At 44.0% G+C, this 27,455-nt stretch overlaps 1 protein-coding gene across 1 annotated transcript; it reads right to left on the bottom strand.

Annotated features, from left to right (window-relative positions):
* Positions 1 to 402: 402 nt before the first annotated feature.
* PSMA6 (proteasome 20S subunit alpha 6) lies at positions 403 to 22,109 on the bottom strand. The gene is made up of 7 exons (XM_040969191.1): positions 21,933 to 22,109; positions 12,260 to 12,354; positions 11,845 to 11,926; positions 11,234 to 11,389; positions 5,576 to 5,754; positions 2,643 to 2,737; positions 403 to 628 (listed from the first exon to the last, which is right to left on the bottom strand). The coding sequence occupies exons 1-7, from the start codon at positions 22,006 to 22,008 to the stop codon at positions 571 to 573; spliced, it is 741 nt and encodes a 246-aa protein (XP_040825125.1). The 5' UTR covers positions 22,009 to 22,109; the 3' UTR covers positions 403 to 570.
* Positions 22,110 to 27,455: the final 5,346 nt, after the last annotated feature.

Below are 27,455 nucleotides of genomic sequence, written 5' to 3' on the forward strand. Positions count from 1 at the left end.
TTACATAGAGGTAAAATAGAGGCCTTGACTCACAAGCCAACCTACAGACCACAGGTTTCCAAGCATCTACCATAGTGCTGAAAATACCCATAGCCCCACAGTGGAGTACAATTTCTGGATCCAGTTCCTGCACCCACATTTGAGAGACCTGGATTACATTCATGACTCGACTTCAGCCTGGCCCTTGACTTTTGCTGGCATTTGGGGAGTTTATGCCATAGATTTACAGTTCAAATTTCAGGCTAGCAAGTTCTGTTAGGGAAACTTGTACTTGTTAACAAAATGACTAAAACTACACTATGAAGATGGTAAGCCCTAAGAAGATGGTGAATATTGAACAATGTTCATATACTAAATATTGGCTAATACTTCAAAGTTGTAGGCAAAAAAGACAGGATGCAATTATTTTCCAAAAAGCACTGTTTTTATTTATTTATACAGAGTCAAAACCACTTCAGTGGCAGGAGGGCTGGAGGGGCACCAATATCTAGCAGCCTCCACAATGTTGGCTTGGTGTTACCAAACACACAGGCAAGTGGCATCATGGATTTGGTAAACTAACGACAATGCTTAGTCTCTCTCAGCTAGAGCGACAAGGTGGGCATCAATCTCTGCTTCTGTAAGAATCCTAGGAGCAAATGGGGGAAAGAAAACCCAACTATTTACTCGATAAAAACCTTTTATTACAGAAAATCCCAAACACATATAATAGCAGGAAAAAAATAAATAAATTCCCACATACCTGTTTCCTAACATGAACAATTAACAATGGATGAACAATTCACAACTCTCCCCACACACTATTTTGAAGGCATTCCCAGATATATCAACCTCAACTATGTACATTTTTACTTTACTATAAGATTCAGAATCAGTTCTTTTGAAAACAAAACCATTTAGTTGCAGGTAAGACAGAAAATGCGAATTAATGCAAAGACAAATGATGCCCATACATACATAATGTATTCCATTCAACTAAACCATCATAACACCTTATACCTAGTATAATTTGTTTGAGACATCAAAATTCATTCTAACATTTAGTAAGATTTCCCTCCAAAATTCTAGACTCAATGAAAATGCTTGAGGATAAATTATAAATCTACGAATAGTTTCCCATCTAGAAGGGGCTCCATGCCAAAAAGATGGTATTTTAAAATAATGCTTGCCTCAAAAGGAATCAACTGCTCAGCAATCTGTTACTGTTAAATTTCTATGAAGTGAAATCTATCAAAATGATATTTTTAGTGTAACTGAGGGACAATATAAAAGTTTATATACTTTTAATGTTTGCAATCTTCTGCTAGTTTTATTTAAATATGTCTACTATTATGAAAATTGCAAATGGTAAAGGAGCTTTTTAAATGCACTTCAAAATTTTTTTAAAATAACAATCAAATTTTAAAAATAAAGGGTGACAGGAAGGTTTCATAAAAAAGCAACAACTGCAGATTCCTCGGCGCTTGCTGGAATTCTACCTTTTTTTTTTTTTTAAAGCAAACTGTCCCCATAGGAAAGAAAAGCTGATTCAATCCTATTCTTACACTACTGTTTTAATCACATGTATTTACAGGATACAGTTTGAGAATCTGATAGATACATGTATATGTCTACTGACCAAATCGGGTTAGTCAGTACTCCATCTCCTTAAATATTATAAAACAAATAATAAAAATCTGGTTCGACTTTCCACCTCAGTACATTTGGGGCATTTACTTACTCATATAAATAGGTTATTATGAATTGCAGTTACCATGCTGTGCTGCAGAACAAACTAACTTCTGTGTTGTTTTGAAATAACTGTTCTTAACTCTTTCACATTTTTATTACTTGCAGGCAACTAAAAGAATATTATCAGAAATAATGCCCATTAACAAAAGTCCTTCAAAGGTCTGGTCAAGCTTAGTTTTACCACTTCCATAATCATGTGCCCTTTGGTTGTCATTTGAAGAGACACAAGAAAGTTAAAATGCCTGCCAGCAGTTTGTTGCACACATGGATTTAAACACATTAGTGTTTACCAATCACAACATCCTGGTCCATAGTGTGTATATAACCAGCTCATGCTATTAAAACAAGGAGAATGGATCTGAATCATGGACACTATAAAGTTAATGTGTGGGAGTCAACCACCTAGTGAGTAAGAACATACCAACACCCAGCACCTACAACTCAATTAGCTGCATTCAAAATCTGGCATTCCTGAAGATCTCCAAGTAAAGGTCAGGGAGAAGTCCATATTGCTCTTCAGAGCTCTACTTAGCCAGGACATTAATCAAACCTCCACTGGAAAAAGTGGAAAACTACTATTCTGGGAGTTGAAACTCTACCAACCTAAAGTAAGAGAAAATCGGCTCATTTCACTCCTTACATAATGAAGATCTTTCTGTACCACCTCTGGTGTTAACATACAAAGCTAGTCAGAATTGAGGGAAAAAAGCTGCTATGTTTGTCTTAAAGATACTCTACTAACTTTCGAAATAGATTTGTAAGGTATAATGGAAAAAAAAGGCAAAAATTTTAGTTGATAATCACCAGCAACCATCAAGTTAGGGGACAAAATAATTCAAATGCCTCCAACTTTGCAGTCTGGAATTTTAGCACATGACAAACTTTAAACACATGGCTGAAACATAGCTTACCTGAATTTGGGATTTTCAACAGTAACAACTCCAACTTCTATTTCTGAAGGTTTGAAATCAATTGACAGGACAGTAGACAGGCATGTAATTGCAGTCTGAAAAAAACAATTAACATTAAAATATTTTCAGAGATTCCTAGGCTTTATCATGCCAAGCTTATTCAAATCAAGGATTGGTTAATCAAAAGCTATTTGTTTTTAGTCCACATTTCAGTGTGTGGTTTCGTAATTACACAGTTACTAACCATTTGCTTAACTCTGACTTGTCACCTGCCAATGACAAGAAATTTGTTTCAACCAAATTAAGCTGAAAATTAAATGCCTCTATCAACACCAAAAGGCTTTTAAAAACAGTTTATTTGCTTGATGACCACTACATGCTAGGCACTCTGTTAGAGCTGTGGGATGAAACGGAGAGGATACAGATGAACGCTATAATCGGTACCTTCAAGGAATTTACTGTGGCCAAGACTGTCCTAAGTGCCTTTACAACTGATGTGATTCATTCATATAATGTGAATCACGATTTAAAAACCCCATCAACCTTCAAGAAACATTTAAGCAGGGCAGAGTACCTCCCAGAAGAAAATTACCTTTACATCTTTTCTTAGCATGAGATAGACTCATAACCAAATACACAGTATTGAAGGGCAATGTTTCTCTTGTTACTTAGTAGAACCAAGTCATTCATCTCTAGGATGGCTTTATTCTCAGATGCAAAATAAAAAACTAAAATTGCTTTTTAATTTCTTGCTAGTAAATAAGAAACTTTAGCTTAAGACTGTCAAATACTCTTGAACCTTTTTTACCCTAATTAACTATGTAAAGATTGTCAAAAAAAAAAAAAAAAGGATTGTCAAATACTTGGTGTAAGAATTTTAGCTGCTTCTGTCAATTTTAAACTCCCCAACCACACTAAACAATCCCGTCAAGAACCTTGCAGAAAGCCAGCTCTACTTTTTCATCCCGAACGTAATCTCTCCACGACCTTGTTCTGGAACCATATCTTTTACTAGAGAGATCTGCTTTCTTGCAAATCTGATATGATTGTCTTTCTCTTAGTACTATAGATGCACTACTGCTGCCAAGCATTCATTTTTGCTTTCCAGGAACCAAGTTTAATCTGAGTATCTCGACCATATGATGATGCAAGTATCTGGGCCTGGTTATGATTCCTATACTTACATTTTTCCTACTTTATTGTATATATTTTGTTAAGAGCCATTTATGCAATATATCCATAAACTATGCAGTAAGGAATAGCAATCCTCATTTTTCCAGGTCAGCTGAATGATACAAATTTGATTACTAAACTGTCAAATTAAGACCTTTTTTATCTGTTTTTATTGTAAAAAGATTTAGGAGAGAAGGTTTTATAAAGAGCTTCTGTCTGTTGGCTCACTCCTCATATGGCTGCAACGGCCAGAGCTGAGCAGATCTGACCCAAACCCAGCATCTAGGAGCTTCTTCCAGGTCTCCCAAGTGAGTGCAGGGTCAAGACTTGGGGTCATCCTCTGCTGCTTTCCCAGGCTATAAACAGGGAGATGGATGGAAACTGGAGCAGCTGGGACACAAAAAGGTGCCCATTTGGGATCCTAGTGCATGCAAGGCGAGGATTTAGTCACTGAGCCATTGCACCAGGCTCCAAAAATAGATCATGTGATATGACTTGGCAATGGGTTTTAAAAACTGTTACTAATGGGGCCTGATGCGGTACCCTAAGTGACTAAAGTCCTCATCCTGCATGACCAGGATCCTATATGGACACCAGTTAGCATCCCAGCTGTTCCACTTCCCATCCAACTCCTTGTGTGTGGCTTGGAAAAACAACAGAGGATGGTCCAAACCCTTGGGACCCTGCACCCATGTGAGAGACCCAGAGGAAGCTCCTAGCATATTGGATAAGCTCAGCTCTGAACATTGCGGCCACTTGCGGAGTGAACCAGCGGATGGAAGATGTGTCTCTCTGTAAACCTGACTTCCCAATAAAAAAAAAAAAAAAAAAAAAAAATCAACAAACAAAAACCTGTTAACTATAGCTCATAAGGGATACTGGCACTGCAGGCGACACTATGCCACAAGGCCAGCGCCCAATGCCTTATCTTGAGTTTTTGTTTCTGTTTTCCCCACTGCGCTCTATTTTGAGCTGAGATCACATGCACACAAAAATAAATACCCATTAAGCTGTGGCCAGTGTCCTGGTGTGGCAGGCCATGCCTCTGCCACAATTCCATAAGGGCATTGGTTCAAGAACTGGCTACAGGCCCAGTGGCGTGGCCTCTTGGCTAAAGTCCTCGCCTTGCATGTGTCCAGATCCCATATGGGCACCAGTTCTAATCCCGGTAGCTCCACTTCCCATCCAGCTCCCTGCTTGTGGCCTGGGAAAGCAGTTGAAAACAGCCCGAAGCCTTGGGACCTCTGCACCTGTGAGGGAGACCTGGAAGAAGTTCCTGGCTCCTGTCTTCGGATCGGCATAGCACCAGCTGTTGCGGTGACTTGGGGAGTGAATCATCAGACAGAAGATCTTCCTTTGTCTCTCCTCGTCTCTGTATATCTGACTTTCTAATAAAAGTAAAACAAATTAAAAAAAAAAAAAGAAGAAGAAGAAGAAAAAAAGAACTGGCTCCTCCGCTACCAATCCAGCTCCCTGTTTATGGCCTGGGAAAGCAGCATAGGACAGCTGAAGTCCTTGGGACCGTGCATCCTTGTAGAAGACTGGAAGGAGGTCCTCACTTTGGACCATCCCAGTTCCAACCACTGTCCATTCTGAGGAGTGAATGAGCAGATCAAAGATCTCTGTGTCTCTCCTTCTCTAATTCCACCTTTAAAATTTGTATAGCAAAACAAAACAGAACAAAAACCTGTTAATCATGCACAGACCTTCACTGTTTTTTATGGCACAAGAACAAAGTCAGCTTCTTTTAGGCAACTTACTTCCACTGTCTGTTCAAATGTCCAATCAAATTTCTTTTTCACCTTCTTCTCCAGGAAGCTGGTTGACTCAGTTTGTTTGACTCCTGCAGCAGTGGCTTTGAACCCACAATAGTAACCCGCAGGATCACACTTGTACACCTGAGGGCCTTGTTCTTCATCTATACCAATTAAAATCATACCTAAAAGGAAGATGGGACATTACTAAGTATTTTATACTTTACACAATAAAACTGTATTACTGTGTTATATAACCTGATGTTAACCATTAGTTAAGTCATAAATTTTAGGTAACGTTTTTATTAGCATCATCAAACAAAATAAAGTTTATCACCAGATGTAAATTATATAAGATACATCCCCATGGCACAGAAGAATATCACTGAATCAAAACAAACAAACAAAAAATGTGGGTTAGTGTTCTGGCTGCTCCACTTCCCATCCAGCTCCCTGTTTATGGCCTGGGAGAGCAGTGGAGGATGGCCCAAGTCCTTGGGCCCCTGCACCCAGGCGAGAGACCAAGAAGCTCCTGGCTCCTGGCTTCAGATCTGCTTAGCTACATATGGGCACTGCGACCACTTGGAGAGTCAATCAGTGGACAGAAAATCTTTTTCTTTCTGTATCTACTTCTCCCTATAACTGCCTTTCCAATAAAAATAAATCTTTCCAAAAAAATCTTAAAAAAGGAAAATTTAAATTACAAATGAACTCTACAAATGCATGCCCCAAGCAGCCGTGTGTCTGAAGATGCACCTTTGTTGGAAAGGCAATTATGGAGAGAAAGACAGATCTTCAATGTGATGGTTCACTCCCAAAATGGCTGCAACTCAGTGCTATGCTGATCCAAAAAGCCAGGAGCCACGAGTCTCTTATAGTCTACCAAGCAAGTGCAGGGTCCCAAGGCTTTGGGCCATCCTCTACTGCTTTCCCAGGCCATAGGCAGGGAGCTGGAAGGGAAATGGAGCAACTGGGACATGAATGAGCACCCCTATGGGATCCTGGAACTTGCAAGGCGACATAAAATTTAGCTAACTGAGCCATCGCTTTGGGCCCCAAGCCCTAACCCTTTATTTCCCCTAAGCCTTAACCTTTTTAAGAGATAAACAATAAACACCATATTTAATACTCTGAAATATTCTGCTTTAGGTTGACCCATTTAACTTCAAACCAGTATTTCTTGAATTTATCTGACCAAAGGATACTTTTATAAAATTTAAGGTTCCTGGGCTTGGTGTGATAGCCTAGTGACTAAAGTCCTTGCCTTGCACATGCCATGATCCCGTATGGGTGTCAGTTCTAATCCCGGCAGCTGCAGTTCCTATCCAGCTCCCTGCTTGTTGCCTGGGAAAGCAGTCGAGGTCGACCCAAAGCCTTGGGACACTGCACCCACGTGGGAGACCTGGAAGAAGTTCCTGGCTCCTGGCTCCTGGCTCCGGATTGGCATAGCACAAGCTGATGTGGTCACTTGGGGAGTGACTCATTGGATGGAAGATCTTCCTCTGTCTTTCCTCCTCTCTGTATATCTGACTTTTCAATACAAGTAACTAAATCTTTAAAAAAAAATTAACATTCTGGGCTTGGTGCAGTAACCTAGTCCTCGCCTTGCATGCACTGGAATCCCATATAGGCAACAATTTGTATCCTAGCTGTGCCACTTTCCATCCAGCTCCCTGTGTGTGGCCTGGGAAAGCAGTCAAAGACAGCCCAAAGCCTTGGGATCCTGCAACTGCATAGAAAACCAGGAAAAAGTTCCTGGATCCTGGCTTCGGATTGGCTTAGCTCTGGCCGTTGTAGATAATTTGGTAGTGAACCAATGGATGGATAATCTTTCTCTTTGTCTCTCCTTCTCTCTTGAAATGTTACTTTCCAATAAATAAAAATAAAATCTGAAAAAAAATAAGTTTCTAAGGATTAACAATTGTAGGGAACAGTTTGGGAATGTTGGTATAATGTGAAATGCAATTGCTTTTCTATATTCTAAATTTGAACCTTTTTTTTTTTTTAAATCTCAATGTCCTATTATAAGATACTGCATTAATCAAGTAGTTTATTTCCACTTACAAAGACATGACAGGACAGTTAGGGTGGCTCAACTACTTTGGCGTCTGCCACCACATGGAGACCTGGATGGAGCTCTGGTTTGGTCAGCGCCAGCCTCTGTGGTCATTTGCGAAGTAGATGAAGGATGTATTTCATAAGGTAAGTGTCTTTAAAACGGGGGTGAGGAGATGAGACAGCACTGAGACACAGCAGGCTAAGGTAACACCATCAGCACTGACATCCCATACGTGTGCATGGTCCCCACCACAAGTGTCAACCCTCTGGAATGCTGAGTTAGAGTGGGGTGACAAGTACAGGGAGGAGGAATTTGTGACTTACTTAATATGTAGCTGGGTGGTTACCGATAAGGAGACTTACACATGTGTGCATAGGGGAGTAAAAGCATAGCTATGTCTTTGCTCTGTCACCTGAGGACCTGAGAAATTCACTGTAGTAGCAAGGAACACACTCAACACCCACTTTGTGCTTTCCTTTTTTTTTTTTTCTTAAAGATTTACTTTATTGGGCTAGCACGGTGATATAACAGGCTAGTCTTCCACTTGCGGCGTTGGCATTCCATATGGGTGCTGGTTCAAGTACCTGCTGCTTAATTTACTTTTGATCCAGCTCCCTGTCTATAGCCTGGGAAAGCAGAGCAAGATGGCACAGGTGCTTAGGCCCTAGCACCTATATGTAAACCTAGAGGAAGCCCTTGGCTCCTGACTTAAGATAGGCTCACGTTAGGTTGTTGTGACCATGTGGAGAGTGAACCAGAGGATGGGAGGTTGCATTCTTTCTCTATCCTTTTCTCTGTGACTCTGCCTCTTAAATAAAGATAAAACAAATCATAAAAAAATACGTAAATATGGGCCCGGCGCGGCAGCACAAGTGGTTAAGGTCCTCGCCTTGCACGCCCGGGATCCCATATGGGCGTCGGTTCTATCCCGGCAGCCCCGCTTCCCATCCAGCTCCCTGCCTGTGGCCTGGGAAAGCAGTCGAGGACCGCCCAACGCTTTGGGACCCTGCACCCGCGTGGGAGACCTGGAAGAGGCTCCTGGCTTCAGATCGGCATAGCATCAACTGTTGCGCTCACTTGGGGAGTGAATCATGGGACGGAAGATCTTCCCCTCTGTCTCTCCTCTTCTGTATATCCGCCTTTCCAATAAAAAAAATAATAAAAATAAATCTTAAAAAAAAAAAAAACGTAAATAAAAATAAAAAGGTCACCTGCCTCCAGCCTCCTCCTAATTCAGACCCTTGCAGGCAGCAGCAATACCAAGTGATCAGGTTCCTGATATCCACATGAGACTTATTGACTGATCCCTGGCTTTGATCTCAGCCCAGCCCTGGCAGCTGTGGGCATTTGGGAAGAAAATTTGTGGGTAGAATTGGAGCCTTTTCTTTCCCAAACAGATTTTTAAAAAGAAGAAAAAAAATAATTTTGGTATCAAGTCTCAAATGCCTGCAGGATATGAAGAGGGAAATGAGTTCAGACAACGTTATGAGTGGTTGGGACATTGGCCAGAAGGAGAGCTGTGCAAAGGGTGAAGTTACTGAGAGTAGAGAGGGAAAGGACCAAGCAGAGTATCTGGTGAGCAAACACTCTCAAAGGGACCAACAGACATGCTAAGGATACTGGAGAAAAGATGACCACTTAAAAACTAAGGAAGAAACAGTATTTGTTTATATTGTTTACTTGTGAGGCAGAGAGATTGCTCATCTGCTGGTCTGGTGCCCTCCCTGAAAAACCACACCAGTAAGAGCTGGAACCCCAGTCCTGGTCTCTGGGGATTACAGGGACTCAAGCTCCTGAACTATCACCTGCTGCCTCCCAGTGAGCACATTAGCAGGAAGATGGAATCAAAGCTAAACAAAAACCAATATTCAAATCCAGGCACGTCAACAAGGAATGCAGTACCCATAGCCAGGATCATGCCCACTGTGCCCTGAAGTGAGAGGTCAACACAGTCCTATGCTGAAGAGAAAAAATACTTAATTCTCATAAATGAATGACATAATGTATAAACAATGACAATTTAGAAACACAAAATTTTCAGGCTAACATAATTTATCTGCAATCAGTAAATCTTATCTCTCGCCCAATAAAATTTCACTTGTTTTCACAAATACAAATCTGTTCTCTAATTATGTGCCTATATAACCCCCCAAAATTAAAAAAAAAAAAATTGGCTCATGCAAGCTCTCTGACTTTTCATTTTTTATTTGCTTAAAAGGCAGAGGAGAGGAAGAGAAAGGGAGAGTCTTGCATGTGCTGGTTCACTTCCCAAATAGCTGCAACAGCTGGGGCTGGACAAGATGAAGCCAGGAGTCCAGAGCTTCTTCCAGGCTTCCCACATGGCTGAGCGGCCCAAAGACTTGGATCATCTGCTGATGCTGTCCCCGGTGCCTTAACAGGGAGCTGGATTAAAAGTGGAGTAGCTGGGACCAGCACCATGATGAATGCCAGCGTTTGCAAAGGCTGAACCTGTTACGCTACAATGCTGACCCCAACACAAACTGTTTAGGGTCAGAAGACCTATATGGTTAAGGTGACTAATTTAGATATTTGTACTACAACAGCCTAATGAAATAAGAAACTTGGATCTTTCAAAACACACATCTCCAATAGAAATATTCTAGTTAAAAAGTCCAATGCCATCTGAAATTCAAAAGGTAATACCTAAAATACTATGAAACCTATTGCTCAGAGAATAATGTTGCAGTGTAGCAGATTAAGCCACCATCCAATATGGACAATGTTTTCTTTTTTTAAAGATTTATTTATTTTTATTGGAAAGTAAGATTTACAGAGAGAAGCAGAAAGAAAGAAAGAAAAGATCTTCCATCCGCTGGTTCACTCCCTTAGTGGCTGCAGCAGTTGGAGCTGAGCCAATCTGAAGCCAGGAGCTTCTTCCAGGTCTCCCATGCCCCAAGGCTTTGCGCCATCCTCGACTGCTTTCCCAGGTCACAAGCAGGGAGCTGGATGGGAAGCGGGGCTACCAGGATGCAAACCCAGCACATGCAAGGTGAGGACTTCAGCTACTAAGCTACCGTGTCAGGCTTGGGCACTAGTTTGAACCCTAATTGCTCCACTTTTGATCCAGTGTCAGTAGAAAATGGGCCCGGCAAAATGGCTCAATTAGCTAAAATCTCCCCTTGCATGTGCCAGGCTCCCTTATGGGCTCTAGTTTGTGACCAGTTATTCCACTTCGTATCCACCTCCTGCTTGCGGCCTGGGAAAGCAGTGGAGAATGGCCCAAAGCCTTGGATCCTACATCCACATGGGAGACCCAAAAGAGACCCCTGGCTCCTATGTTTGGATTGGCATAGCAGCCATCTGGAGTCAATCAGCCAATTGTAGATGCTTTCTCTCTCCCTTTCACATAAATAATGTTAAAACTCTTAAACAAAAAACAAGAAATCTATCCTTACCTTATTTTATTATAAAAATTGTCACTATATTATACAATATCCAAACCAAATGTTTAGAACTTAAGGATTACTTAAATGATTTTCTCTATAGGCATTCTCTTAAGAAATTACAACCACTGTACCATAAAATAACAAAAAACGAAAAAAAAAAATTTATGCATTATTTGGGAGAATTCTTAGAACACTTACAACAACCAAGTGGCCTCATTTCAGCATTCTGTGTGTAGACCTGAGAAATATCAGCAATTCTTTTACACAGCATGTCCACAGGAATCTCATAGCCATACTTGTACTTCCAGTTAGCTGCCTCATAGCGTGCCCTCTGTACCTGGGATCTGCTGTCAGCTTTAAACAGAGGGGGGAAAAAAAAGGTTTACTTATTTACAAAAGAAAGAAAGAGCCACAAATCCAGATATTTTCCATACCATATTTATGTATCTTAGTTTCTACCTCCCACCAATGAATCCTGAATGACTTTTGCCCTTTAGCAGAGGTCAAAAGTATTCCCGTAAGTCTAGTGACTTCCAAAAGAACAAGCTATACAGTGAGAATTATTTCTTTGACCTTTGTTTTTAGACTTTGAATTTTCCTTAATTTCAGAACACATAAGCCTAAAGATAATTTTCACCCACTTTTAACTATTAGTCTCACCGTTAAGAAGAGGTTTAAGATACTCTTAGGTTGCCTTAATGTATTAATTATATCTAAAATGAATCATTTATGACAAGAGCCTCAGCCCAGACTGACAACAGCGTTAATGACTAATTCCATTAACTTAAAATACGCATCACACCGATTACCTGTCATTCCTGTCATCACACAGCCGATATTTTCGGTTATCTTAAATAAGTGAGTCACCGTACTGGAATCCAACAATTTGTCCTAATGAAAAAATTAAACCATGATAACTTAAAAAAAAGATAGATCTCTGCACAGTCACAAAAGAAAAATACTCTGGAACCAAAACAATGAGCTATACATTTCAATGTCTTTTGCTTATTTTACAGCTAATACAATTTTTAAAAAGGGGATAAGAAGACTTCCTTTCTAGATGTTTCTTGTGGACATAGAGCTTCCCAAATTTGTCTTAAAGTCCCAAAAGACAAAAACTTGGAAACCTTATCATGCTTATATAATAATATCACAAAAATTGTTGCATTTACCACATAGACTGTAAGTTCCGTAATAACGATATGGACAACAGGTGGTACTTACAGGTACTTTCTTCTGTGTAACAATTACTGCACAGTCTTTCCCTCTGACAGCTACTGACGTCAGGCCTCCCTGATTAATAGCCTTAAAAGCATATTCTGAAAAACAGAATATTTTTGGGGAAAGGGAAAAATAATTATCAGACTTGTACAACACAGTATACACATTCATTAAAAAGAATGCAGCAGAGCTGTGAGCATGGAATGCCATTCAAGACATGCAAAGCCAAAACAAAATTATATTTGAACTATTTATTTACATTTTCACTGTACTTAACTTATTTCCATCAAACACCTGATAAAGATTTAACTTAATTAATTTTGGTATTGTCTGGGTTGATTTTGTTTCATTATCATAAAAGTAATTGCTACTATTTTTTAAAAAAAATATTTTATTATTATTTTTATTGGAAAGGCAGACATCAAAGAAGAGATATAGAGAGAAAGATCTTCTGTCTGCTGGTTCACTGCCCAAGCAGCTACAACGACAGGAACTGAGCCGACCCGAAGACAGGAGTCAGAAGTTTCTTCTGGGTATCCCATGTGGGTGCAGGGTCCCAAGGCTTTGCGCCATCCTCGACTGCTTTCCCAGTCCACAGACAAGGAGCTGGATGGGAAGTGGAACAGCTGAAACTAGAACTGGCACCTATGTGGGATCTTAGCATGTGCAAGGTGACGTTAGCCACTAGGCTACCACGCTGGGCCCGCCATTTTTTTTTCATTCCATTGATTGATTGGAAAGGCAGATATACAGAGAGAGAGAAAGAGACACAGAGATCTTGCATCCGCTTGTTCACTCTTCAAGTGGCCTCAATGGCCAGAGCTGAACAGATTCAAAGCCAGGACCCAGGAGCTTCTTTCAGGTCTCCCACAGATGTGCTGGGTTTCAAGGCTTTGAGCCACCCTCTATTGTGTTCCCAGGCCACAAGCATGGAACTGGATCGGAAATGGAGCAGCTGGGATATGAACTGGCACCCAAATGGGATCCCAGCAGATACAAGGTGAGGATCTATCCACTAGGCTGTCAAGCAGGGACCCAGCTGCCATTATTTCTTTTGGTTTTCTTTGGTCAAATTTAACTGCTACAAACTCTTTTAGTATTTATACACTTATTTATTATATACAAATATTTGCACCCACACTACAGGTTTACATTCATAGGGGATTATTCTTCCCCCTATAAGTTTGTGATATTTATAACTTTTAGCTCTTGCTCAGCCATCAATTTGACCAGAAGCAATTAGAACTGTTACCAGACTACTCTGCACTGATTTTTGTCTACCAAGGTGAATTTTTCTATGTCATACTTTAGCAATATTTTTATTACCTAGAAACTACGGTTCTTTATTTGCAAGAAGCTTTGCTTGTGCATTTCTATGTGCTTTGAATCCATCACCTAAGTGTACTGTGTTGTGGGGCAGTGTGTCAGCAGCCACTGTGATGTTGGCATCCAACATCAATGAGCTCAGGTGTGAGCTCCATTTGTGTTCCAGCTCTCCGTGAATGCACCACGGAAAGCAGCAGATGATGGCCAGAGTTCCAAGACCCGGCCACTCACATGGAAGACCCAGGAAGGAGTTCTCATGACTTTAGTTTACCATGGCCTAACACTGGGCATCATGACCATTTGAAGAGTGACTCAGTGGATGGAAAATCTCTGTCTTTCTCTCTTCTACCTGCCTGGAACTCTATCTTTCAAATAAGTCATACAGGGCCTGGTGGCATGGCCTACAGGCTAAAAAGTTCTCGTGCTGAACGCACCAGGATCCCATCCATAGGCACCAGTTCTAATCCTGGCAGCTCCACTTCCCATCCAGCTCCCTGCTTGTGGCCTGGGAAGGCAGTCAAGGACGGCCCAAAACTTTGGGACCCTGCACCTGTGTGGGAGACCTGGAAGAAGTTCCTGGCTCCTGGCTACAGATTGGCACAGCACTGGCCGTTGCGCTCACTTGGGGAGTGAATCATCGGATGGAAGATCTTACACTCTCTCTCCTCCTCTCTCTGTATATCTGACTTTGTAATAAAAATTTTAAAAATAAATCTTAAAAAAAAAACACAAAAACAAGTAAGTCATACAAATGGCTAGCATTGTGGCACAGTGGGTTAAGCCCTAACCAGCAACACCAGCATTTTGGATGGTGGTTCAAATCCAGGCTGCTCCACTTATGATACATTTCTGTGCTAATGTGCTTGGGAAAGCAGACCATTACCCAAGTACATAGGCTCCCATGTTGGAGTATGGATGGAAATCCAGACTCCTGACTTCGGCCTAATCTAGCCCTGGCAATTATGGCCATTTGGGGAGGGAACCAGCAGATGAAGATCTCTCACTTTTCCCTCTCTCTGTATGCAACTCTGATTTTCCCCTCTGCTAAAGGTTTTTATTTGGAAGTTACAGAGAAGACAGAAATTTCCCTGGATATCTCTCCTCTGAGACCACTCCTCCAATGGCTGCAAAGGCCAAGGTTGGGCCAGTTTCCAAAGCCAGGAGCCAGGAGTTTCTAGGTCTCCTATTTGGGTGGCAAGGGCCCAAACACTTGGGCCATCTTCTGTTGCTTTCCTCAGGCCACCATCATGAAGCAGGACACAAAGTGGAGCAGTTAGGACAGGAACTGGTACCCATATGGGATGCTGGCATGCCAGGTAGAAGCTTCACTCACTATGCCACAATTCCAGTCTCTAAAATAAATCTTGAAAAACAAACAAACAAACAAACAAACAAAAAAACCAAGCAGGCAAATAAAAAGATTGGCATCTGAATTACAGCATACAAGCTTACTACTCTAGCACCATGTAGTTTCGCTGACAATGGCTACCTTGAGACAGGAAGAATTACCTGTTGTTACGTGTTTCTGTAACATTTAAATTTGGTAATAAAAACATATTTGGTAATTAGGAAAAAGTAACAAAAGGTAAGTTCACAGTAAAATTTAAGGAAATACAGATGAGAAAAAAAAAATCAACCATAATTCTATCATTACTGACACAGACACATTTTTAAAGGATTTACTTCTTTATTTGAAAGGTTAAGGGCAGTAAAGATGGAGTACCTCCATCTGATGGCTCATTCCCCAAGTGCCCACAACAGCCAAGGCTGGGCCAAGTCAAAGCCCTGAGCTGGAACTCCATAGGGGTCTCTGCCGTGGGCAGCAGCAACTCAAAGGTCTCCCCCTGCTGCCTTCCCAGGCACACTGGACCGACCTGGGCTCGAAGCAGCAGAGTCACTACAATCTGAACTAGCACTCCGATATGGGATAAGGTTCCTTTTTACGTAACACTGATACATAATAAATAATCTGAAAGCATTATGTTGGGCACTGGATCTAAGGCCTGGCCTGAACAGGGTGTACAAAATATTATCTATGAAACCTCCAGTCTCTACATACAAATGCACAGGCACACACCAAGAAGTTTAGTTATGGAGCTAGGTAACTCAAGTCGAGATGTGAAATGCCACCCAAGAAGCAAATTTCGTAGCTTTCGTAGGCCACTAACCAAATAGTGGCCTAGTAAATTTTAGAGCAAAATACAACACTTTAAGAAATATAACAGAACCCTGTCTTCTCATATGTCCAGGACATAATTCAGAACTACTTGACATATACATATAAAATCAAGCCATGCCAAACCAAACCCAAACCCAAATCCAAATAAACACGAAGCTTCCATTTCCTATGGCTATATCCCAGGCAGGACCCTCCAAATTTAAAAAGACATTTATTTACTTGAGGGTCCAGTGCCCTAGCATAGTGGCGAAATCCTCACCTTGCATGCACTGGGATCCCATGTGGGAATCAGTTCATTTCCTGGTTGCTCCACTCCCATCCAGCTCCCTGCTTGTGGCCTGGGAAGTCAATGGGGGATGGCCCAAAGCCTTGAGACCCTGCACCAATGTGGGAGACCCGGAAGAGGCACCAGGCTCCTGGCTTCGGATTGGTTCAGTTCTGGCCATTGTGGCCACTTGGGGAGTGAACCAGTAGATGGAAGATGTTTCTCTATCTTTTTCTGTCTGTAAATCTGCCTTTCCAATAAAAATAAACACATCTTTTTTTTTTAAAAAAGGAAAAGATTTATTTACTTGAAAGGCAGTACTGGAGGTGGGAAGGATTCTCCTTCTGCTGGCTTACTGCCCCAAGTGGCCAGATCCTAACTACCTGAACCATCACCAATGCTTTCCTCAGTGCACTGGCAGGAAGCAGGACAGCTGGGACTCAAACCACCACTCCAAGTCAGCTAAGTCTGCTTCACCATAACAACTGTTATCTCTTCAAACCTTTCTTGGATTCGTATGGTATTCTTTCTAATTCCCTATATTTATTATGCTCAAGTGTATATTTTGCCCCTTGCACATCCAAACTTGGTGGATAAAAGTAGAAAACAAAGAAAATTTTAAAAATTCATGATCAGTAGACATTAAATCAAAGGCTGACCATGGATTAAATCCAGTTTACGAAAGTTGGTTTAGAATAAAGGTTTCTGAAAAAAGATTTTAATTAACATGAATTTTAATTTATGTTAAAATCAGCATTTTGTTTTCTTTTTAAGATTTATTTTATTTTTATTAGAAAGTCAGATATACAGAGAGAAAGAGAGGAAGATCTTCCATCCGATGATTCACTCCCCAAGCAGCCACAATGGCTGAGCTGCGCCAATCTGAAGCCAGGAGATTCTTCCAGGTCTCCGTGCAGGTGCAGGGTCTCAGGCTTTGGGCTGTACTCATCTGCTTTCCAGGCCACAAGCAGGGAGCTGGAAGGCAACCATTGCCCATATGGGATCCTGGCACTTGCAAAGTAAGGATTTAGCCATTGAGTCATCACACTGGGCCCATGCCACCTATAATTTGTAACACACTTTGTCTTTATAGGATTCCCAAGTTGATAAACTAACAACATTTATATTATGTAGTTCACTGGAAAACTCTGCATGGGTGGACCCAAAGAAGAAGAAATATTTTGGGACAGGCAGTGTGGGGCAGGTTAAGTTGTCACTTGGGATACCTGCATCCCATATCAGGATGCCAGGATGAGGCCTGACAACTGCGCTTAAAATTCAGCTTCTTGGGCCAGGCAGTGTGGCCTAGCAGCTTAAGTCCTCACCTTGAACGTGCCAGGATCCCATATGGGCGCCGGTTCTAATCCCAGCAGCTCCACTTCCCATCCAGCTCCCTGCTTGTGGCCTGGGAAAGCAGTCAAGGACAGCCCAAAGCTTTGGGACCCTGCACCCCTGTGGGATACCCGGGGGAAGTTCCTGGATCCTGGCTTCGGATAGGCATAGCATCAGCCGTTGCACTCACTTGGGGAGTGATTCATCGGAAGGAAGATCTTCCTCTCTGTCTCTCCTCCTCTCTGTATATCTGACTTACCAATAAATAAATAAATAAATCTTTAGAAAAAAAAAAAATCCAGCTTCTTACTAATGTGCCGGCTCAAGCAGCTGAGTCCCTGCCTCTCCTGTGGGAGACCTGGATGGAGTTCCTGGCTTCTGGCTTTAGCCTGGGTAGATCTGGCTATTGCAGCCATTGTGGGGTGAACCAGCTGACTTAAGATCTCTGTCTCTGAACCTTTCAAATAAAAGCATAATTGCGGGGAAGGGAGTGGGGTGGGGGGAACATTTCCTGTCTAGGAACTACTAATGTAACAGACTTGAAAGTCAAAGAATCAAATGCACAATCTTTCCTGGGCATTTCATATGGAAGTGGCAGCCACACACTACACAAACATGCTACGCACATCTCCTAAGTGAATCCTCAAGACAGGCCTAGGGTTGGCACTGATGCTAGTTAAAACACTGTCTGGTGGGGAGGCACTATGCAGCAGTAGGTTCAACCTTCTTGCCTATGGCACCGGAATCCATATGAGCACCAGTTCAAGTCCTGGCTACAACACTTTCAATCCAGCTCCTGCTAATGTATCTGCGGAAACAACAGAGAATGGCCCAAGTCTTTGGTCCCCTGTCCCCACGTGGAAGACCTGAAAGAAACTCCTGGCTTCATTCTGGCCCAGCCTTGGCCATTTAGGGGGTGAACCATAGGACAGAGATCTTTCGATCTCTCTTCTCTGTAACTGCACCTTTCAAACAAAAATAAATAAACCTTAAAAAAAAAAAGCCCAGTGGGAGGGCTCAATGGCTAAATCCTCACCTTCAAGTGACAGGATCCCAAGTGGGTGTTGGTTCCTGTCCTTGCTGCTCCACTTCCCATTCAGCTCCCTACTGATGGCCTGAGAAAGCAGTACAGAATGCCCCAAAGCCCTGGGATCCTGCACGCATGTGGGAGACCCAGGAAGCTCCTGGTTCCTGGCATCAGACCAGCTCAGCTCCAGCCACTGCGGCCATTTGGGGAGTGGACCAGGGGATGCAGGAGCTTTCTGTTTCTCCTTCTCTCCATAAATCTGATCTGTCTTTCCAATCAAAGTAAATGAATCTTAAAACAAAACCAAAGAGAAAAACATACTGCTTGAGACACCTTTACCCCATATGGGGTGCTTGGTTCAAGACCTGGCTCCTCTGCTTTCAGTCCTGCTTCCTGCGAATGCACATCCTAGCAGTAAGTGCTGGCTCAAGCACTGAGTCCCTCTTACCCACAGAGAAACTCAGACTGAGATCCAGGCTCCTGGCTTTGGTTTGGTTCGGCCCTAGCTACTGCAAGCATTTGGGGAATGAACCAACAGGTGGAAAACCTGTTTTCTCCCTTCAGTGAAAATAAAATAGTTAAAAAAAAAATATATATATATATATATATGAAAAAAGGATTTATTTTAAAGTGACAGTGAGGGCCTGGCGCGGTGGCCTAGTGGCTAAAGTCCTTGCCAAGATCCCATATGGGCACCGGTTCTAATCCTGGAGGCCCTGCTTCCCATCCAGCTTCCTGTCTGTGTCCTGGGAAAGCAGTTGAGGATGGCCTAAAGCCTTGGGACCCTGCACCCATGGGGGAGACCCAGAAGAGTCTCCTGGTTCCTGGTTTTGGCTTGGCTCAGCTCCGGCCTTTGAGGCAGCTTGGGGAGTGAATCAGTGGATGGAAGATCTTTCTGATTTTTCTCCTCTCTGTATATTTGACTTTTCAATAAAAGTAAAATAAATCTTTAAAAATAATTTTTAAAAAATATTTTTAAAGTGATAGTGTATATATATTCACATGTGAGTGTGGGCTGTCCCATACAGAAAAACAACCATCATGAATGGGCCTAAACGTTTTCCCATAAACAGACAAAAGAGGCAGCAGGATCTCCAAGGGTGGTCTGTGGCAAACAGAGCAATAAATATCCTTTTTATGATTTTTTTTTGGAAAGGCAGACTGAGAGAAAGGGAGAGCTGGAGACAGACATTCCATCCACTGGTTCACTCTCCTAACGACTGCAATGGCTGGGGTGGGGCCAGGCCAAAGCTGGGGATCTGGAACTCCACCTGGGTCTCTCACATGGGTGGCAGGGGCACAGATGCTTGGACTAGCATCTACTGATTTCGCAGGCACATTACCAAGGAGCCGGATCAAAAGTGGAGCAGTCTGGACTTGAATTGGTGCTATACGGGACTCCCACATTGCAAATGGTGGCTTAACTGTTGGTGCCACACTAACCAAAATCAATTTTTTAAAAATCCTGAGGCAACATCATTTAAAAAACAGAGCAAGCAAGAGAGAGGAAAAAAGCACATAAGGGGGAATTATTGGGCCAGGTGCAAGAGCCTAGTGGCTAAACCCTTGCCTTGCATGCGCCAGAATCCCATATGGGTGCCGCTTGCAGAGTCCTGGCGGCCATTTCTCATCCGGCTCCCTGCTGTGTCCTGGGAAAGCAGTCGAGAACAGCCCAAAGCCTTGGGGCCCTGCACCTGCATGGGAGACCCTGAAGAGGCTCAGGGCTCCTCCTTTGGATTAGCTCAGCTCTGGCTTTGCGGACACTTGGGCAGTGAGTCAACAGACGGACAATCTTCCTCTCTGTATCTCCATCTCTAAAACTGTCTTTCCGATAAAAATAAATAAACTGGATCTGATGTGGTAGCTTAGTGGCTAAAGTCGCCGCCTTGCATGTACTGGAATCCCATATGGACACCAGTTTGCATCCCATCTGTTCCACTTCCATTCCAGCTCCCTGCCTGTGGCTTAGGAAAGCAGTAGATGATGGCCCAAAGCCTTGGGACCCTTACTCGCATGGGAGACTCAGGGGAGGCTCCTGGCAATAGGTTTTGGATTGGCTCAGTTCCGCCCACTGCAGCCATCTGGTGAGTGAACCAGCGGAGGGAAAGTCTGTCTCTCCTCTCTGCAAACCTGACTTTCCAATAAAAATAAACAAATCTTAAAATAAATCTTTATTTTTTAAAAAAGGATCAATTATTTCAGCCCTGACTTGACACACAGAAATCAGGCCAGAGCAGTGAACCCGGGCATGCGCCAGGGCCTGCACACTGTACTGCTTGCTCATACTAAGGTTCCTTTCACTTTCTCTTCCCTAACACCATCTAACTGATGACCCCGAACTGCAGGAAGAGTGCACTGTCCAGCACAGCAGGGATCATGTTCAGACAATAACCTTGCTTTCAATACCAATCTCCAAATCCTCAAAAGCGACTACAAGGTTGTTATCAGCATTTCTGCTCACCAGCTCTGGGAAACATTGAAGAAATGCTCACTGTATGGCTCGATGTGTCAGTAGTCTATAGAAGCAAGGTATTGGTCTAAATGTCACTGCCCGTCACACATTGAATCCAGTAAGCAGGACAGGGTCCAATTCAGAAAACACCTTTTGAAACTCAAGAACAACACACTAAGAATGGAAATCCCTCAGGGTTCCAGTCATGCTCGCTTCCCACTATCTGTGATCATGAAAACAAGCGAGAAGTGGAAAGGGGGCCTCAAGCACCCAGCGTCCCTTGCTACACTACGCAGAGCACACAGCAGGAAAGCTGACCAGTTGCCAACCCAAGTTATCTTTCACCTATTTTTAACGTTTACAGGTGAATAAAACTTTATTGATGGGCCAACTCTTCTTGCCCACGAATTCTAGGCAAGATGACTGTTATTATCATCCTTGGGGAGGCCCTGAGATGCTGCATTCACTCTACAATAAAACTATTGGGGGACCAGAAGCCAAGCGGCCGCTCCTAGCATTCAGCTTTCTAAGGCAGGAGGCCAGAGTTCCGGCTCCTAGACACCTGAACCCGAAGACAACTCCAATTCAACAAAATACCCTTTTATACTAAATGTCCGAGTCAAGCCTCCTCCTGGCAAGACTCGCCCCTGGAATACCATTCAGAACCCTTCACTGGATCTGCAAGCGTTCTACGGCTGCCCAAACGTGCCAATACCTGTAACGCCGTTCTTTGCAGCTTGCTTTGGATTCGTTCTTTTAACGCGTGCATCACCCTCTCCCGGGACGAGCCGTGCGTTTTCTGGCATACGAGGCCAAGCATGCTTGAAGCAACCGTGCGGCCTGAACCAGGCGACGCACAAAGCGAAACGGGGAGAGGCGGAGTGTTCGGGCCGCGGGGTAGACGAAGGACACTGCTCGCCCTGAGCACAGCCGGGCCTTGAGCCCCTGGGGCTCCGACCCGGCCCCCGGCGCCGCTCCTCTCCTTCCTTCCCGACTCCGGCCCCGCGGCCGCCAGGACTGCCCGGGCCCCAGGCCGCACGCCCGCACCACGCCGAACCATGACAAGGCACTCCTCCGGCGCCCCCGTTCACTCACCTACTTGGTAGAGCCGCCCCTCCGGGGAAAAAATGGTAATGTGGCGGTCGAAACCGGCGCTGGACCCGCGGGACATGTTGGCGAACCGCCCCCCTCCGTCCTGCACACTCCCCGGGGCCCGTCGCTCCCGCACCCCGCGAGCAAGGCCCTCCCAGACGCTGCAGCGACTGCTTCCGGGGCACCGGTCCGGCGGCTTCCGTTGCGGCGTGCGTCGGCGCGCCGCGTCCCTGGCTCCGCCCCTAGTGGGGGCGGGAGGTCGCCGTGTGCGCCTGCGTCAAGTCCGGGCCTGAAGCGCTGGGAAATTGAGGTGAAACTCGGGTCGGGGCGTCTTGCAGGGCTTTGATCGGGAGGAGGAGCTGACGAGAGCGAGAACGAGAGCGCTTTCTTGGGTCGCGGAGTAGCGATTTGCCTAGCGGTGTGACCTACATAGGTGCTGTCATTTAACCATACTCGTTCGTTTCGTTGCCTGGTATCCACCTCTTCTCTACCCGCCACTTGGCCGCGGTGAAGCGGATTGCAGGTGTAGGAAGAGCAGCTGCCCGTTCCTGCAAGCAGTGAGGGCAGCGGGCTTGAGTAGCCGCTAGAAAGAATGGAATATATATAATATATATATATATTTTTTCTGGCCAGGCCCGACGGTTTTTACTCTTACAAGTGAAACTTGAATACTGATGAGGTTAAGCAGCTGTGATCAATAACGAACACCCCGAAGGTGATGGGGTGTATGACAGGCTAGTGTTAGATGGACACAGAGTGGGAGTAGCAGGAGACTTTTTTTTTTTTTAGCTTTTACTTCAAGGCGCACCTCTGTTTAATGAAAAAAAAGCAAAACACGGTGTTAGACTAGAACCAAGCAAACCCTTGGAAGGACAGTTTGTGCACGCTAAAGGCCAGATTCGTCACTGCGTGACATTTTAACGCCTGTTCTAATACTGAAGAAGGGATTGTGTTACTTTTTAAATGTATTTTCTCCCAAGTTTACTTTCCATTTTAAAGAGGAAAATCGGAAAGTGCCTCCCAAGGATACTCCCCTTTCTCAAGAGTACTTTTAAAAAATTTCTATTTCCTTAACCTGAAGAAGAAAATTCAAAACTGAAAGGCAGTTAAAAAAAAATGGCTAGTGCAGACAACATCTCCGGCAACCAAGGTGCTTTCCAGCGGTGGCTAACGTCCAAGGGTTCGGCTGGACGTGCTCGCCTCTCCTCCCAGGACCAGTACTGCTGACCTTTCAAGTGCATGTTTTTGTTTTCTCAGGCTCTGAGAGAACCCGGTGTCTGCAGGTCCAGGGATATGAGCCTTCACATCTGGTTCCATGCATGGCTGCTGGATTTAGATCTCTACCTGGCTGCTTCTCTGGGACTGACTCTAATTGCTTATGGGATTTTTTTCCCCCCACATTGAGACACATGGCACTTCAAAACCCAAATGTTTAAAACACATCTCATCTCTTTGCTTCAGAGCATTTCCTGAGCCCCGGCACTAGACTTTCCAAACGCCAGACCATGCAGCGGGCTTAATTCCCAGATCCTTTCCCAGGCTGCCGCCATCACACTCCTGCACTCCCTAGTCTCTTTTTTTTCTTTCCACTTTATAATGAATACTTTTATTTACTGCTGATTGCTCTGCGCCTACCACCCCACTTCTTCCTTGCCCCCAGTCTGCATTAGCTGGAAGCTGGATCAGCACCAGGCACTATAAACTGTATGTGGACATCCTAAGTGGAGACTTGATGGTTCCAAGTGCCTACCCTGCTTTTTGGGGGGAGAGATATCTACAGTATGTTATCAGTATCTCATTTTAGTATTCCTAAGGTTACTTCTGGAAGGACTTCTATTTCATTTTCAATACAAGCCCAAGTTGAAAGCAAGATTCAGAACATCTGGCTCCTGGAGGTCAGTGGGCACATCTGTTTTGTCTACCAGTGTATCCTCAGTGCCGACCAGTGCCCAGCAATATGTAGGTGCTCAGATCACCCACTGCAGATGTATTCTTACTATGTGGGTTTTCTATGGTGGTGTCACCTTCCTTCCTTCACACACAAAAAGTAACTGATCATGTGCGAAATTCAGATCTCAAAAACCGAAGCAGTAAGAGACTGTGTTTGAGACAATGAGGTTTTTCCACAGAAGCAGATGAATTCCTGTGGGAACCCATGCTGATTTCATCACCCAGGGAAATCCCCAGGAAGCAGATTTCACGGACGAAGTACCCCCGGGTGCCAGCTAAGCTGCTGCCCAGGGTGGACTTCCCCCTAGGCTGGGGAGCTTTCCACCAAAGCCTGGGTGCTAATCCTCCCGCAGCTTTAACTCAAGCCGGAGGGCAGACCAGACTTGCTGTGTCTGGATGGAAAGTTTGATCTTTCTCTCTGTGGGGCCAGAGACTTTTTGAAATGACTTTCTGGTTTTTTGAGAAGTTTTAGAGATGACTTGACATCTCGTGAGTCTTGGAAAATCTCCAAGGCCTGGGTTTGGTAAGGCCCACGTTCTCCCCTGAGGGTGGGGTTGGCAGAAGGTATAGGTTACCCACAAGGCAAAAGTAAAAAAGTGGCCATGTGGAGTCTCAGATTTTGCAGATATGCTGAAGCACATGGCATTTAAGGCAAGATAACAATTTAACTCAGTGGATTAAGGTGCTCTGCTGGGATCTTCAGTAATTCCAGGCCTAGTGAAGTGTTATTTCCACGCATCAGCAGATGTTGGAACACAGTGCTCTGAGCCGGTTGTAAACACTGATGGTAGGGTGTCTTAGGAGAGCTGAGAGACTGGCACGGTGGCTCAGGCACTACTTGGGCTGCTCGCATCTGTATCAGAGTATCTGGGTTCAACTCTCAGTTCCATTTCTGATTTCACCTTCCCGCCAGTACACACCTTGGGAAGCAGCAGGTGTTGGTTCAGATCTTTGGCTCCCTGCCACCTTCTAGGGGTCCCAGAATGAGTTCCTGGCTCCCAGCTTTGGCCTGGCCGTTGCAGGCCTTTGGGGAATGAGTGAACAGATGACAGTCTCTCAATCTGTGTCTCTGTGTGTTTCAAATAGAAGTTCAACATTCAGTGTTATTTTTAATTAAACTTTTTTTTCCCCAAGAGCCCCAAAGGGCAGGTGTGGCTAGGACAAAGCTCAGAATGGAGCAGCTCTGGGTAGGTAGTGAGAGGGAACTCTGACTCTGCCCAGCTTCCTGGACAGGCAGACCTTTTCCAACCCAGAGACTCCTCAGAGACCCCCTGTGGACAGCAACCTTGTCCTATTTATATATTCTTCCCTGTTTTTTTAGTTTTTTAGTCTCAGTCCTGTAATTTTTTCAAAGACCAATTTTTATTTATTTTCACTCTATTTGAAAGGCAGAAAGATGGGACAAAGAAGGATCTTCCATCCGTTGGTTCATTCCCCAATGCCCACAAGAAGCCAAGGGTGGCCCAGGTGGAAAGCAGGATTCTTTTTTTTTTTAAGAGTCATTCTGAGACTTTTTTTTTTAAAGATTTTATTTGTTTATTTATTTATTTATTATTTTTATTGTAAAGGTGGATATACAGAGAGGAGAGACAGAGAGGAAGATCTTCCATCCGATGATTCACTCCCCAAGTGAGCGCAACGGCTGATGCTATGCCAATCTGAAGCCAGGAGCCTCTTCTGGGTCTCCCACGCGGGTGCAAGGTCCCAAAGCTTTGGGCCATCCTCAACTGCTTTCCCGGGCCACAGGCAGGGAGCTGGATGGGAAGCGGGGCTGCCAAGATTAGAACTGGCGCCCATATGTGATCCTGGGCATGCAAGGCGAGGACCTTAACCACTGCGCCACTGCGCCACTGTGCTGGGCCCAAAAGCAGGATTCTGCAGCTCAGTTTAGGTCTCGCACGTGATAGGCAGGGACCTGAGTGCTGTAGCCATCATCTTCTATCTCCCAAGGTGTGTTTTAGCAGGAAGTTGGATTAGAAATGGAGGCACTGGATTTGAGACAGGTGCTTGAATGTGGGATGCTGTCATCTGAACAGGCATCCCAAGTGCTATGCCCTTCATGTTGTAATGCCTTCTGCACCCCAGTAGCTATAGTTGGTGACCTTAGGATTCAGCCATTTTGGGTAAGTCAGGGAGGCAAAAGAGGGTGATTTTTCAGTTATTTCATTTATGGATAAAGGAGAAGGACAAATGCAGCACTGAATGCACGGTGGAGTATGATTTGTGTGACTTACATGAGGCAATCTGGGGATGCTTCAAAGCTCATGTGCCTTTCAGCTCCCCCTTGCCTGATGAGAATCCAATAAAGCAGCATTCCCCAGACCCCTTGTTCATAATATCCAGTGTCTTCTCTTACCTTCCACCACCCATGGTAGGTGTGATACAGTGTCTACCAACACAACAGCCAGACAACTACCACTACTTCCCTTCTATGCCTTTCTTGCCAGTCCAAGGAATTCTGTGCTTGAATACTCTCAGCCATTCCCCAAAATGATAAATGCTGTTCATTGATTTGAAAGTGAATCAATTTGGGCCCGGTGCAGTGGCGCAGTGGCACAAGTGGTTAAGGTCCTCGCCTTGCACGCCCGGGATCCCATATGGGCGCCAGTTATAATCCTGGCGGCCCCTCTTTCCATCCAGTTCCCCGCTTGTGGCCTGGGAAAGCAGTCGAGGACGGCCCAAAGCTTTGGGAACCTGCACCCGTGTGGGAGACCCAGAAGAGGCTCCTGGCTTCAGATTGGCATAGCATCGACCGTTGAGCTCACTTGGGGAGTGAATCATCGGACGGAAGATCTTCCTCTCTGTCTCTCCTCTCTGTATATCCACCTTTCCAATAAAAATAAAATAAATCTTTAAGGAAAAAAAAAAAAAAGAAAGTGAATCAATTTGAGTGGTTTCCCAAAAAGTTCGTGGAAAATGTATGTTATAAAAATGCTCATGAATTTCAAAAATTTTCTGCCTCCATCTTTTTTTAAAAAAATTATTTTATTTTTATTGGAAAGTCAGATATACAAAGAGGAGGAGAGACAGAGAGGAAGATCTTCCATCCGTTGATTCACTCCCCAAGTAGCCACAATGGCCAGTGCTGTGCCGATCTGAAGTCAGGAGCCAGGAGTCTCTCCTGAGTCTCCCACGTGGGTTGTAGGCTCCCAAGACTTTGGGCCATCCTCCACTGCTTTCCCAGGCCACAAGCAGGGAACTGGATGGGAAGCAAGGCCATCAGGATTAGAACTGGCACCTATATGGGATCCTGGTGCGTTTTCAGAGTGAGGGCTTTAGCCACTAGGTTACCATGCTGGGCCCTCTGCCTCCATCTTTAAATTGGAACACTTTTTGAAGCATCCTCATGCAACCATCCATGAAACTTTTCCATAGAATCCAAATCTTCAGCTCTCCATGCCATCCTTCATTTTTAGCTATTATGACTCATTTGTCCTCTTTTAACCTCTGCTGTTCCTCTGCTTTTCCCAAACTCTGCCTTAAATGAACACATGATATTTAGTCGATAATTTGTTTTTTACAAGTCAGGGACTTTGAGAAACAGGGAGAATTTTCATGGGTCTCCCCAGAATACTA

This window comes from Ochotona curzoniae, unplaced genomic scaffold (genome assembly GCF_017591425.1).
Source record: "Ochotona curzoniae isolate NIBS_2020 unplaced genomic scaffold, NIBS_Ocur_1.0 scaffold_4701, whole genome shotgun sequence".
Classification (NCBI taxonomy): Eukaryota; Metazoa; Chordata; class Mammalia; order Lagomorpha; family Ochotonidae; genus Ochotona; species Ochotona curzoniae.